General features: G+C 35.9%; 1 protein-coding gene across 1 annotated transcript in view; it reads left to right on the top strand.

The window, feature by feature from the left end:
- Nucleotides 1-13,614, top strand: part of LOC122801291 (extracellular calcium-sensing receptor-like) — a 186,830-nt gene that overhangs the window by 20,774 nt on the left and 152,442 nt on the right. Inside the window, exons 3-4 of the mRNA XM_044070838.1 lie at nucleotides 3,450-3,471; nucleotides 4,391-5,227. Coding sequence (XP_043926773.1) covers nucleotides 3,450-3,471; nucleotides 4,391-5,227 — 859 coding nt within the window. The remainder of the gene's footprint in view (nucleotides 1-3,449; nucleotides 3,472-4,390; nucleotides 5,228-13,614) is intronic.

The raw sequence follows: 13,614 nt of genomic DNA on the forward strand, positions 1-13,614 counted from the left end.
AGTTACAGTATGCACAACAAAACACTAGGAAATGTAGGCAAACTAGAGGGAAAATGTATTTTTCCCAACCTCTAACATCACAACATGTGGATAACAAGGCCAAGGATTTCATTCCATTTCTTAGCCTTGCATTTTCATGTGATGAGAAGAACATCAGGGAGATTATACTTAGACACTGGCCCATCCTAGGAACCAATACAGAGATCTCCAGGGTGGTGGGTGATAGACCTAAATTTGGTTATAAAAATAAAACATCTATATGACAAAAACTGTATTTTTCCCAATGCAATTCTGTTATGAAGACTGAGAATGTAGCACCACATACTGCCAAGTGTAATAGTTGCTTTTTTTGCAACTATATTGATGAATCGGCGAGATACATACATCCTGTCTATGATAAGCCTTTTACACATCTTCCAACAACAGACTGTAACAATAAAGATTTAGTTTACTTAGCACATTGTATAGCCTGCAAAAGCTTCTATGTTGGCAAGAGTAACAGACATTTGAGGGAGCGGATACAAGGTAATTTATATTGCGCATGGAGGGGTCTGAATTACAGTGCAGTAGCAAAGCATATGAACACATTTGGTGATGGACATGATTTCAATTAAACCTAGATGATAGAATGGGTGATTTGGTCAAAAAAATGTACCAAGCAGAAATGAAGTGAATCTTTAGACTAGGGGCTCATTATTCCCCTGGCCTAAATGAACATGTCTCAATACAACCAGCATTGAGAGATAGCCCCCTAAATAAGAGATAACCTCTTTCTATCTAGTCTTTGGTGTCTTAGACCATATTATCTGTTGTGTTTAGCTATAAATTTGCTGCATTTGAATGTTAACCCTAATATATTGTGATGTGAGTCTATACATTATTTAGTTATTATACATTAAGCTATACTTATTGTTTCTACTGATATTTGAATAATATTTAGTCTCTAGAGACATGAGAGATATTTACATATATACAGAGATAGTCCTTAGTCATTTAATTCACAGTTTTACATCATACATATGTTTTTAATATTATATAATAAATAATATTATTATTAATTTTAACACTATAGACATTGCAGATTTTACATATACTAAGTTTTATATGTTTTGTATATGGTTGGTCTGCATACATATGCACTTCTGTTTTTAACTTGCTTTTACCTTGGCTTAAAGCATTATATTTCCAGGTTGACTTTAAGAAGTGCTGGTGATTAATTATTAGTTCTAAGTACCTAGCAACCTGAAAATGCCTTTTTCACTGATTGGATGCACTATTGAGTTTGTACTATAAGTAGCTAGTGCTTTATTCTGTTTTTTGATCTGAAGAAGCTATATGCGAAAGTGCTCATCTGTGTGTTATTCTATACATTAAACTATGACTTGGAGCTACCTCTGCTGTGTACCATTGGTTGTATTTCTCATTTTTACTTTTTGACAAGTCTAGAGAATGTTGAGTAAGGTAAGCAGGTGTTTAAATCTGACAATTTGTGCGTAAGTATGACAGTACAAGAAAATGGAAGCAGTCAGGACTGACTTACTCAACAGATGTGATATGTATAATTCTATTTTGGGGTAACATTTAGACCGGTAGAGAGTTTTAATCCATCAACTGTTGTACTCCATTTTAAGGGAACCCAATTCCAACATCTTGCTCAAGTTGACACTTCAGCTCTGCACTTTTCTGATAACTGTTCTATGACTTTCTGTGCAGCATCAGCAGTTAGTACACAGGTCTAAAGAATGCAGTATGAAATAGGCAGGTGTTCAAATCTGGCAAGATGTACCCAATGTAAGTGTGCAAGAAAATAGTAAGAAGCAGGAATGGCTCACTCAACATGTGTGATATGTATAATTCTGAGTTCAGGCATAAAATTTGCGCAAGTATATATACTTTTTATCCAAGTTGGCCATATGCTTCACAGCACCCTAACACCCTGCTCACATTATCCTTCAACTGTGTGCTTTCTGACAATTGTAATATGACATTCTCTGAGGCATCAGAAGTAAGCACGGAGGTCTAGAGAATGTAGTGAGTTAGGCAGATGTTTGAATCCAGCAACATGTACCTAGTATTAGGGAATGAGAAAATATTAACTAGCATGACTGGCTTACTCAACAGATGTGATATACAGTTGTACTTAGGGGTAACATATACACAGTTAGGCTGTTTCTATCCTTAAACTGTTGTACTCAGTTTTAAGGGAGGCCATATGCATCATAACATCCTGCAGGTGGCAATCTACAACTATGACCCATTTAACAACTCTGTTTTGATTTTCTATGTGGAGTCAGCAGGTAATATACAGGTCTACAGCAGACTATAAGTTAATTATGCAGGTGTTCTCAGCAAACAGTTTGTACATTGCACGAGTGTGTAAAAGAAAAAAAGGAAAAACAGATGTGATGTGTGCTATTTTATTTATTGATTTATTTATTTATTTATTTATTTATTTATTTATTTTTTATGTTTGTGTGGTTTTGATCCCCTAAGTGCTGTAGTTCCTTGTAAACATTTCCAGCTTAATAATACATGTTCTGTATCGTCCTTTGTGTGAATGTTAACACAGAGAGACATCAGTATTTAAAAGTAGAAAATATTACTTCTCATTCCCCATCCTTTGGTGAAAACTGCTGATTATTTGCATTTGACCACATGGCTCTTTTGACTTATCACATATGTAACATACATTTGATGCATGATGGACAAAAAGAATGATACAGGTCTGTGAAGAAATGTAATCCTGATGTGATACTTCAGCTGTCTGTAAGGTATGATGAGTATTGTTATCCAACGATTACTGTTGTCTGTTGCACAATGATCAATTCCCTGGTCAGTTTCCAATAATTTCATCACACATCCCTCAAATGTGTGATTTCTCACAACTGTTGTAGCATTAGCTAATGCACATGTCCTGCAATTGTGACTAGGCTGGCTTTCCAGTCCCTACTGATATATACTGAAGGAGTGTATGAAACAATTATTACTAGACAATGATGACTTAATACATAGATGTGCCATGATTAATTCTGATTGGCTGTGACCCTTTCATAGGTGTTCTTATGTTCATATACAAGATTTTAAGTCTGTGCATTTGTTCACATAATTATATGTGTATTTGTCCAGAGTTCCTGTACTGACAGCTTGAGAGATGTACCAGTGAAATTTATACTTATCCAAATTGCGTATTCCAGAGATGACAACACCGAACATGTGATAAACCAAACCTGAACATTACCGATATTTTTTACAGGGAACAGAGACACTTGGCCAACATGGGGAAATTTGCCCTTTTCTCCACTGTAGTGCCATCCCTGAATTGATACATTTAGTTAGGGGTTGGTGCGTTTGACATACTTCGATATGTTATTTTGTTAATTGTTCGCCAAGTGTCTTCTTTCCCTGTAAAAGCTTTGGTAATGTAATGGTTCAGCTTATTGCAATTTCAGTGTTGTCATCTCTGCAATTCAGGTAAGTGTAAATTCAGTCTACCGAAGTAGACCCGCTAGTGGATAACACATACCAACATTGTCCTACAACAGTTTTTCATGCTGAACATTTAATGACTGTTAATGTGAATGACATTGTCTGTAATCTTGAACATTTCTATGATTTAATTCACTGAACTATATACCATTATCATTCTTCATTGTCTGTTTGTTGCTAGTCTTTCCCTTTCTCACATACTCCTTGTTTCCTTATCTGATGCTGTTGACTGCATGCACACTTGATTCTGAATCTCTGTATTCTCATGCACACCCTTTTGTTTACATTGTACACACACATATGGGTTGTGCACTTGCTTACCACAACATGGGTTTGTGTAAGACTCCTTGTTGTGCTATGTGACTTGGATTATTGCATATTTGATTAGCAATGCTGCTCATTGTACTAACATGACCAATGGTGTTACATTCTGCATGACATAGACTCAACATTAATGAATTCCCAGGACTTTTTTTTTTTTAATTGCTCGTTGAAATGAATTCATGTAGCATAAAAGAAGAAACACATGCATGTTTATTTTGTACTTTACATAACTGCTTTTTCTTTAAAAATATGGCAAATATGAATTCAATGTATTAATAACTTTTTTGTTTGTTGACCAACCACAAGTTTTTTCCCCCTTTTTTTATCTTTCATCTCACAATCATTTTACTAGATTATATTACTAATATGATTTGGAACTCATTCTGCAAAAATTGAAAAATAAAAATGTTTTAACAAGCAATAAGATAGATACTGTGTAATTTTGCAATATTCAATCCAGCTGACAAAATATTAAAACCAACAGCAGAGATAGCCATATTATTTAAACGGGCTGTAATTATTTTAATAAAGCCATACTCTAAATGGATTGCAGGTATTTTATTATTTTTGTTCTACACAGATAAGTCATGGAGCATCAGTTTCTTCTCTCAGCAATAAGATTGAATTCCCTTCCTTTCTGCGGTCTGTCTCAAATTTCAACTTTTTGTCTCTGGGGAATGCCCAACTGGTTATGCATTTCCATTGGACTTGGATAGGAATTATCAGTTCTGATGATGACTATGGACAACTAGGAAGTGAAAGCCTTAGAAAGTATGTAATGCTTGCTGGTGGTTGTATTGAGTTCATGGAAACCATACCACAAAGCTATGACCGAAAAAAACTTTTTCAAATAATTCAGATTATAAAAAGGTCAACAACAAAAGTAATTGTTCTATATGTTAGTAAGAAAAACACAATTCCAATCTTGCAAGAATTTGCTGCGCACAACATTACTAATAAAGTATGGATTATTAGCAATTCATGTTTAACTGCTACAGATGCACTAAATAAAAATATGCAGGAAACAATCAATGGCACCATTGGTCTTTCTTATCACCTGGCTGTAATGGATGGATTCCTTGACTTTGTTAATCATCTCCAACCATCCATATATCCAGATGACATTTTCATTAAATCCTTCTGGGAGAAGGCATTTGGATGTAAATGGCCTACAAATGATACAATGATAGGAGGCATAGAAATTACCAGTGGAATAAAGGTCTGCACCGGTTTGGAAATGATAGACAAACCTGATGTGTCTGTATTTGACAGTTCTACTTCTGCTCTTGCCAGCCGTACCTACAATGCAATTTATGCTTTGGCAAATGCTTTGCATGATATGATCTCTTGCAAGCATCTAAAGGGACCATTTTTTAATAGAACCTGTGCAAACACTTCTAAGTTTGAGCCATGGAAGGTAAATATACAAGCATATGGTCATCATGTTTTGAACTATACATTCTAACATAGTGCAGCTATTTTTGTAAGATTCCAGCCCAGTTGATACTGCATTGATGAGTATTGATTTTGACAGCAATAAAACCATATTACAGTGACAGATTGGCATTCTATCCATCACTGGTTGCATATCTTACATATCTTGTAAGGATAGGTTCCAACTCCTGTATGACCTTGAATAGGGTACATTGTGCATTAAATATGAATAAATGACTAGCACATTATTATGTCTAATTTGGGGAGAAAAACAATTATTGTTAGCATAACTCTACTGAGTATAGATAAACTATAGACTCAAGCTTTAACAGTTACATATCAACACAATATAACAGTACAACACAAATGGTGTGGGAGAGATAAGGAAATATTTTCACCTAGAAAGTGTGATGATTGACAGAAACATCCTGCTTGAAGAATTAGCACTGTGAAAAAAGAGCACTAGAAAATAATGGAACAAAGAGGTGATGTGGTACCATTTATTGCAGCAACATAGGTTTTACAGTAACCTGAATTTTCAGACTAGCCGGTATTATTAACTCTTGACAAAGGTTCCCTGCTAGCCTGAAAGCCCAGATTTCAGTAAAACCTACATTGCACCAACAAAAGGTACCACATATGATATGTGTTTCAGTATTAGTTGCAATAGCATGAACCATTTAAAATGTTTGTGCAAGCAATACTGTCCGCAAATTGAAGTCTGTATCATGCAAAATAATCCAGTTTACTTTGCATGTGATATAGTAAAATATTTTTTTCTTGGGATTCAGAAAGTACCCAATTGCTTACTTTAAGATCTGTGGTATAAAGGCCCTGTTTCTGCAATTTGGTATTCTGTGATTCAGAGACACTTTAGTCGCAATGAAGAAAGACCTCAATATCAGCTAATTTGCATGTCGCTGAATCATCATTAATTATGACAAGTACGGACCACCACTTACTTGTGGCACTTTGTAGCAGTGGTTGATGCATCATGTTAGCAAAGCACCCTCCAACATTCAGTGTCAAACAAACAATGCAGACATCCACAAATGTGCACAGACGTACACACACAAAAACACACATACAAATATGCCATATATCCCATATCTGTCATATATAGTGACAATATCCTCAATGTCACCTTTTTCCTGCCTTCATAAATAACAAATAATTACATCAGTCATTAATGCCATACATTAGAGTTTCACACTTCATATCCTTTAGTACAGCCTGGTAGTGTAAAAGTTCTTATACTATTGACTTTGTTCCACCATAATTTTGGTTTTATGTTTATTTATTGCTCTGAGGTTAAGTGGTATGCCAAATGTCCTCTGTCCCTCTCCCTTGTAAGACCTGAACTGTTGCAAGCATTTAATAATACCAGAGACACGAATTATATGCTAGTAAAAAAATACTCTTACTGTTCAGTTAGTACAGCAGGATAATGCTGAGCTTTTTCTTGCAACAAGGGTGCAGGGTTCAAAGCCTTTTTACTTTATGAATTTTGAAGGCATTATTCTATTTTATATTATAAGCCTAGTGTCTAGTAGTGGTGTAGAGAGCTAATATGCACATTGGGATGGTACAGAGTTGGAATTCCTTTTCATGCATTTAAGGTATGCAACTTATTGTATCCCTGGTGTCTAGTACTTCTCTGCACCACATTTTCTGTTGTAATTAAATTAGTCCTGGTGATTAGTGTTCTCCCCAACCCATATCTTTAGATTTATCCTTGGTGGCTAGTGTTTCTCCTGACCCAATGTTGCTGGTTTTGCTAGTTAGACTAGGATCTGTAGAAGTATGTCAACCAGCCCAACCCCATTATCCATCTACACAAGCACACACTCGCACATGCACACACACACACACACACACACACACACACACACACACACACACACACACACACACACACACACACACACACACACACACACACACACACACACACACACAGCTAACCTTGCCCCTCACTAACCCACCTACTGTGATGTGCTATGCAAACACGCACTCACACATGTAGATCCTCACTTTCACAAACTCACACACCCCCTAACACTATTCCAGCACTTACCACTAGTATAATGGATGAACATGGCCTTTTGACTATATTCATTAGTATGAGCACTCAGGAGTGGCCACACTAAGTTACACACACAGGCAATGCTGCATAGCTGCCTTCCTTTAAGCAGCTCCAAGGAGAGGCACACAGCTAATTAGCATATGCCTGCCTCCTGAAATGCCTCACTACCATTTAGCATGGCCATCGATAGAACTGATTCTGTACCACTAATGAATACTGCAAGGAGTATACTTTTTGTACACATTACAGCAACTTTTCAGAATTGAGTACTTGGTCTAACTCGGGGAAAATCATATTTTGTTTCAGAGTTCTTTTCAGGTCATAAATAAAGAATTTGATTTGTTATTCATTTCTGAAGCTTCAGCAAAATAATTGCAACATTTTAAAGAGGCATCTATCTCATTTTTTTTTTTTGCTTTAATTAAGGTTATAATATATAAACGTTACGCACTTACTGCTTTTTTTTTTTTTTTTTTATCCAAATCATTACTAAATATATGGCAGACAAAAACATAGCATTACTGATCGATTTATTTATGTACTTATTTACGCTTGTTTGCTGGGACAGTCTGATTGTGCAGAGTCCATTTTCAGTGGAGGCCTGGGAAGAAAAGCTCACAGAGAGCCATCTTTGAAACTGATATACTGAGCAAATAGCAATAAGACATATATTGTAGCATTAAATATAGTGCAGCTACATTGCAATTTACAAAGCAAATTCATTGTAACATTGAATATATATATATATATATGTATATATATATATATATCATATATATATATATATATATATATATATAATATATATATATATATATGTATATATATATATATATATATATATGTATATTTCTTCCCAGAGCCTAAGAGCTGCAGCTATGGTCAGGGTAAACAATGGACAGTGAGAGATAGTAGTAAAGTATAAGTAAGGGATGGACCATGAGCCGGACCAGTTGTCAATCGTGTGTTGTTTGGCTTGATTTTAAAGAATTTAAGTTTGTTTGCTATCTTCATGCAAATAGAAAGTTCCATCATTTTGAGACGCAATGTGAGAATAATGAACCTCCTCCAGGGTTGTTGGACCTAGTTATGTTGGGTAAATGCTTATCTCGAGTGGAGAATTCTCTTGGAATTATCCTGCAGAAGAAGCTGGACTAGGCTTCACCATTTTTCCTGTGTGAGGATGAGGGTATGAGTGATCACTAGTTGGGTGAAGACCAGGCAGTGAGGAAGCTTGGTCTAACGGAGTTGTTTTAGGAGAATGTAGTGATGAGCCCGGTGGGGCAAGTTAGTGACAAATTTAGCTATTTTGTGACAGCACTGCTCAGGTATGAGAGATTGAAAAGACTGAAGGTTGATGAGAACTGGAACTCCTTAGAGAAGGGCTAGAAGTAGGTATGTATAAGCAATATGTTTTCTTGCTTCATGAGTTAGGTAGGGCTTTATTGAACAGAGGGTACTAAGTGGCCTAATGGTTAAGGTGTTTGCTTTACAAACACAAGGTGCAGGGTTTGAGTCTCACAAGGATAATTGGCTAAGCTTAAAATGGCTCACAAGGGCAGTTAGCTTAGTACCATTTGCTCACATTGCATTATACTAACTTCTGGTCAAAGACAGAGTAGTTACAGTAGTTGAATGTATATATATATATATATATATATATATACACATATCAAGATTTTACAGAGGTGGAAGTTACTAAAGAGAAAGCACATGTGCAATTTAGTGGATTGTACAGGCAGCAGTTATGTATAAAAATTGTTTTGTAATTTCAGTAAGAGATTGAAAATATGTCTAAGGAGAGTATTTGGAAAATATTGTACAGTGAAAAAGTTTTAACTCTGTGATGTACAGGACCAGCATGGATCAAGATGTTTTTTAAACAGTGGTTTAAAACTACTGAGGTGGTCAGAGAGTTTTATTTGCATGGGGATACTATTCCACAGTTTAGCAATGCATTGGGGGTAGAGCAAGTGTCCTGCAACATTATTTGACTTATTTGTAAGTAAAAAGAATGTGTTACTAGAACGTAGGTCCCTTTCTGAACAGTAGGGCAGTACATTTTGTAGCACTGGGCATTTTTCTTGATGATGAATGAGTTTGTGTGCTGTAGTCAGTTGTGAATATGTTTGACAGTTGTGCAACTCAAGCCAGTTTAATTGCTTTAAGCTAAGACAGTGGTGGATCCTATGAGGGAGAATGGTGGCAAGCTTAGCTATTTTATTGTAGTAGGAGGCAAGTTTCTTTCTTTAAGTATTGTTTATGTTTGTTAGTACAGGAGCAGTATATATCAGTGAGTTGGCAATAAGAAGGTGGTAGTTAGAGGCTTTCATGCACTATCTGTAAGGAATCCATTGATCCTATAAAGGGAGCCTACTTTCTGGTGTGTAGATTTAATGGTGTGCAGTATATGGTGGTCATATTTGAGACTGTTTTCTATTTTAACACCTAGAAGTTTACTGTTGTTTACTCATACATTATATAGTAGAAGAACCAGGAGAGATCCCTGATGGACACCTGCAGTAACTGGCTGAAAGGATGAGTAGGTTTGTTGTTATTTAATGGCTTGTTGCCTTACAGATAGGTAATTAAGGAACCACAAAAAGGAGTATCGTGAAAGTCCCATTGAGGAAAGTCGAACAAGCACTTACAGTGTAAGACAGTATCAAACGCCTTTCTCAAGTCTAAGAACATGATGGACACGAGCAGACCATTGATTCTATGTTCGTTTATTATATTGGTAAAAGGTTGTAGAGCAGTATTGGTGCTGTGCTGAGGCCTAACGCCATGTTGTATTTCTGAGTGCAGCTTATTTTAAGTTAGGTATTGCATCAGCTGTATATGGATACATTTCTCTAATATTTTTAAAAGGGGATGGGAATCATTATTGGTCTGTAGTTATTAAACTCTGTAGATGTGCCACCTTTGTGCAGTGGTATGATGTAGGAATTTTTTACAGTGATGGGACATATCTTTCTGGTATGCACCTATAAATTAGCATTAATTAATAATTAATTATTATTTATTAATTAATTATTAATTAGAAAAAAATCTATATAGTTGAGAGGAGTGGTTTTAGCATACCATTTAACTGCCTCTTCTGATTTTGTCTCAGATTTAATTCTTCTTCCTCTTTCGGCTGCTCCCGTTAGGGTCGCCACAGCAGATCAACTGTTTCCATTCCTCCTGTCCTCTGCATCTTGCTCTGTCACACCAACCACCTGCATGTCCTCTCTCACCACATCCATAAACCTTAACTTAGGCCTTCCTCTGTTCCTGTTACCTGGCAGCTTCATCCTTAGCATCTTTTTCCCAATATACTCTGCATCCCTCCTCAGTTCTGTTAGTCTTAATTCATCCTAGAACTGGTCAGTTCTGGAGAACAGTTGGCGAATTGTAGTTAATAAATAAGGACATTAATTACAGTTATAGACTTCCTTTACTTCTGAAAATTTATATTAATTCACATTCTGTTATTCCTTTATTGTATTGTGTTAACTGTATTCATATTTAAACATGTCTGTCTTTATTTCAGGATTCATCCATGATTTGTTGAGATCTATGCTAGAAAGTGCTTTATCTTAACTGAAAGTAGGGATCCTTGGTCTAGATGTTGAGTTTTTTCAAGTTTGATTGCTGTACAGATTAACACTCAGTTATTGGCATATTGTATGCTGTGCATGTTTGACAGCTTTGTGTGAATTTTTTAAAAAAATCTTGAATAAGAGAAGGCTTAGTATGCAGCCTTGATGAATGCTGACAGATAAAGGAAAATGGAGGACATTTTAGTGTGTCATTTGATGGGCTGTTGCCTACTAGATAGCTGTTGCTATCTGAAATAGATAATATGTCTAGTCTAAATGCTGTTAGTCTATGCAGTAGTTTATGGTGAGACACAATACTGATGACCTTGGTTAGGTCCTGGAATAGTGCTACAAGATTACGAGAATTTCTGAGTGCACTGATGGAGGTGAACAGAGACAGTGCCATGTTGTGTTTGAATGCCGTATTGTGCAGGGGAGACTAGTTTATTATAAAGTATGGAGTTTAGGATTTGACAGTAGATGCATTTTTCAGGAATGTAGGATAATGGAGAAAGGATGCCAATAAGCCAGTAGTTGGAGAAATCAGTTAATTTGCAACCTTTATGAAGTTATGTAAGATTTCTTCCAGTGTGTAAAACATAGTTTTCAGTGATTGACTGATTGTTTAATATAGACACAGGATAGGCTAGGATGTCAGTTGCAATTTTGATGTATTCAGCTGGAATATTGTCAGGGGCCAGTGTTGTTGGTTTTAGCTGTAGAAAGAGTCCTTTGATAAAATAAGTCAGCATGGGTTGCAAAGGGATTTTACAGGGAGAGGGTTTATTGTTTTCATTAACTGCAGATTTGGGGATTTTTATCTTTTAAGAGAGGCTACCAAGTGAATACAGTAAGTGTTGAACTGGCTTAGTATGCTATCTGTTTAATTATTTGTTGAAGTGGTAGGCTGGATAGTATAGTTGGTATAGATTACATTGGTTAACAATGGCTAGAACATTTCTGAGTTTGTTAGACTACAGATTTTTAGGTTGGTATAGAATTGTTTTTGTTAGATCTAATCATCTTTTGTTCTGATTTATGAGATGTCTGTATTTTGGAGGTTGATTTCAGTTTTGTTCTTTCTCCAGTGGAATCATTGTAATCTCACTCTTTCATTAGCATTTGTGTTTGCCTATTTAGCCAGGGAGTGGGGAATTTAACCTTTTTGTTTCTGACAAGGGAATATATGTTAATTATATTAACAAATATGTTATTAAACAGTGAGACTGCTTTATCAAATTGTCGAGTTTTTAGTTGTGTCCAGTTCACTGAATGTAATTTATCAGTAAAGGTAATTTTATCAGTTTTAGTTATGTTGCAAGATAGATTATAGCAGTGAATTTTTGGGGTTGCCATATGATTACTGATACACTCTTTTTAATTTCTTCAAGTCTTTTGGATTTCTAATACCATGATGGGAATGGACCCCATTCCTAAGTCAAAGTATGATTAAAGTTCATGAAATTATCATTGTTTCAATCTTTGATATTAGCCAAAAGGGCTCTTCACAGCACCAGCAATGAGCACAGTAATGATTCCTTCTTCAATTTGCACAGAGTTACATGTGCTGGTAACATATCTAAGCATGACTGTAAATTCGTTTTTAGAAGACCTGTTGCTCCTACTACTATTAGAACTGTCTGGGTATCCTTCTTTTCATTTTTCTTGTTTCTGACTGCAGGTCCTGGTATTTTCTGACTTTGTATCTCTGTGTACATAAGATACTGTAGTCACTGGGAATAGCAGTTTCACTGATCGACAGTACTGTTGCTTTCTTTTCATGGACTACTATAGCTGGTTTTCCTGTATCTATTTTTTTGAACTGTTGGTAATAGGTGATCCCAAGTGATATAAACTTCATCATTTTCTGTAATGAATTGTGGCTCATGTTTCCAGTGTTTTTCAACTACTTCAATATTATAATGCTTGCACAATCCTCATTGCAAATATCTTGCCACATTATTATCCCTTTCAGTAAACAGTCCTTCTGACGTTAGTATATCACAACCAGCAACAGAATGTACAACTGTTTCTAACTCTGTTTTATAAAACCTACATTTGTCTGTTGCTTCCCCAAGTTTAGTGGACTTTGTAAACCAACATGTATGTAGTCCTCTATCTTGGGCCACCAATATTAATCTTTTGTCTTTTGGTTTAAATTCACCTCTCCTTAACCATTCTTGTGTTTGAACCTGATCAACATGAGGTTGTTCCAAGAGTTTTCTATACTTGCAACTATATTTATGCATTTTCCACATTTCTTGTCTTCTCATCTGATACTTCACCTTATATTCTTTGTTTTGCTTTTTGGCACATTCGGTTGCTCCCTGATTTTTATCTACTTCGGGTTTGATTTCCATTCCTGCTTGATGCCAATGTATTTCTGCTAAACTGAGCAGGGAAGTCATCTAAGACTTATTCTCCTAATGTTTCAGACTTTCACTTCATTTGGGTCTTTTGAGGCCAGCGGATATGTAGGTATTTTCACGATCGTAGATCTATACATGTAATCAATTCTGAGAAGGCCCATACCTCAGAATGGGGAATATATAGTCTTGGTATGCACTGACTTTTATAAATCTTTTGATGAACATGAAGCATCCTTCTTGTTTTCCTGTCCAACCTATCTGACATCTTTTGGGGCCAGTCAGTCACTCCAAAACTGTAAGTCAGGACAGGAAAAGCAAATTGGTTTGTAAC

This window comes from Protopterus annectens, chromosome 4.part1 (assembly GCF_019279795.1).
Source record: "Protopterus annectens isolate FY-2018-M chromosome 4.part1, PAN1.0, whole genome shotgun sequence".
Classification (NCBI taxonomy): Eukaryota; Metazoa; Chordata; order Ceratodontiformes; family Protopteridae; genus Protopterus; species Protopterus annectens.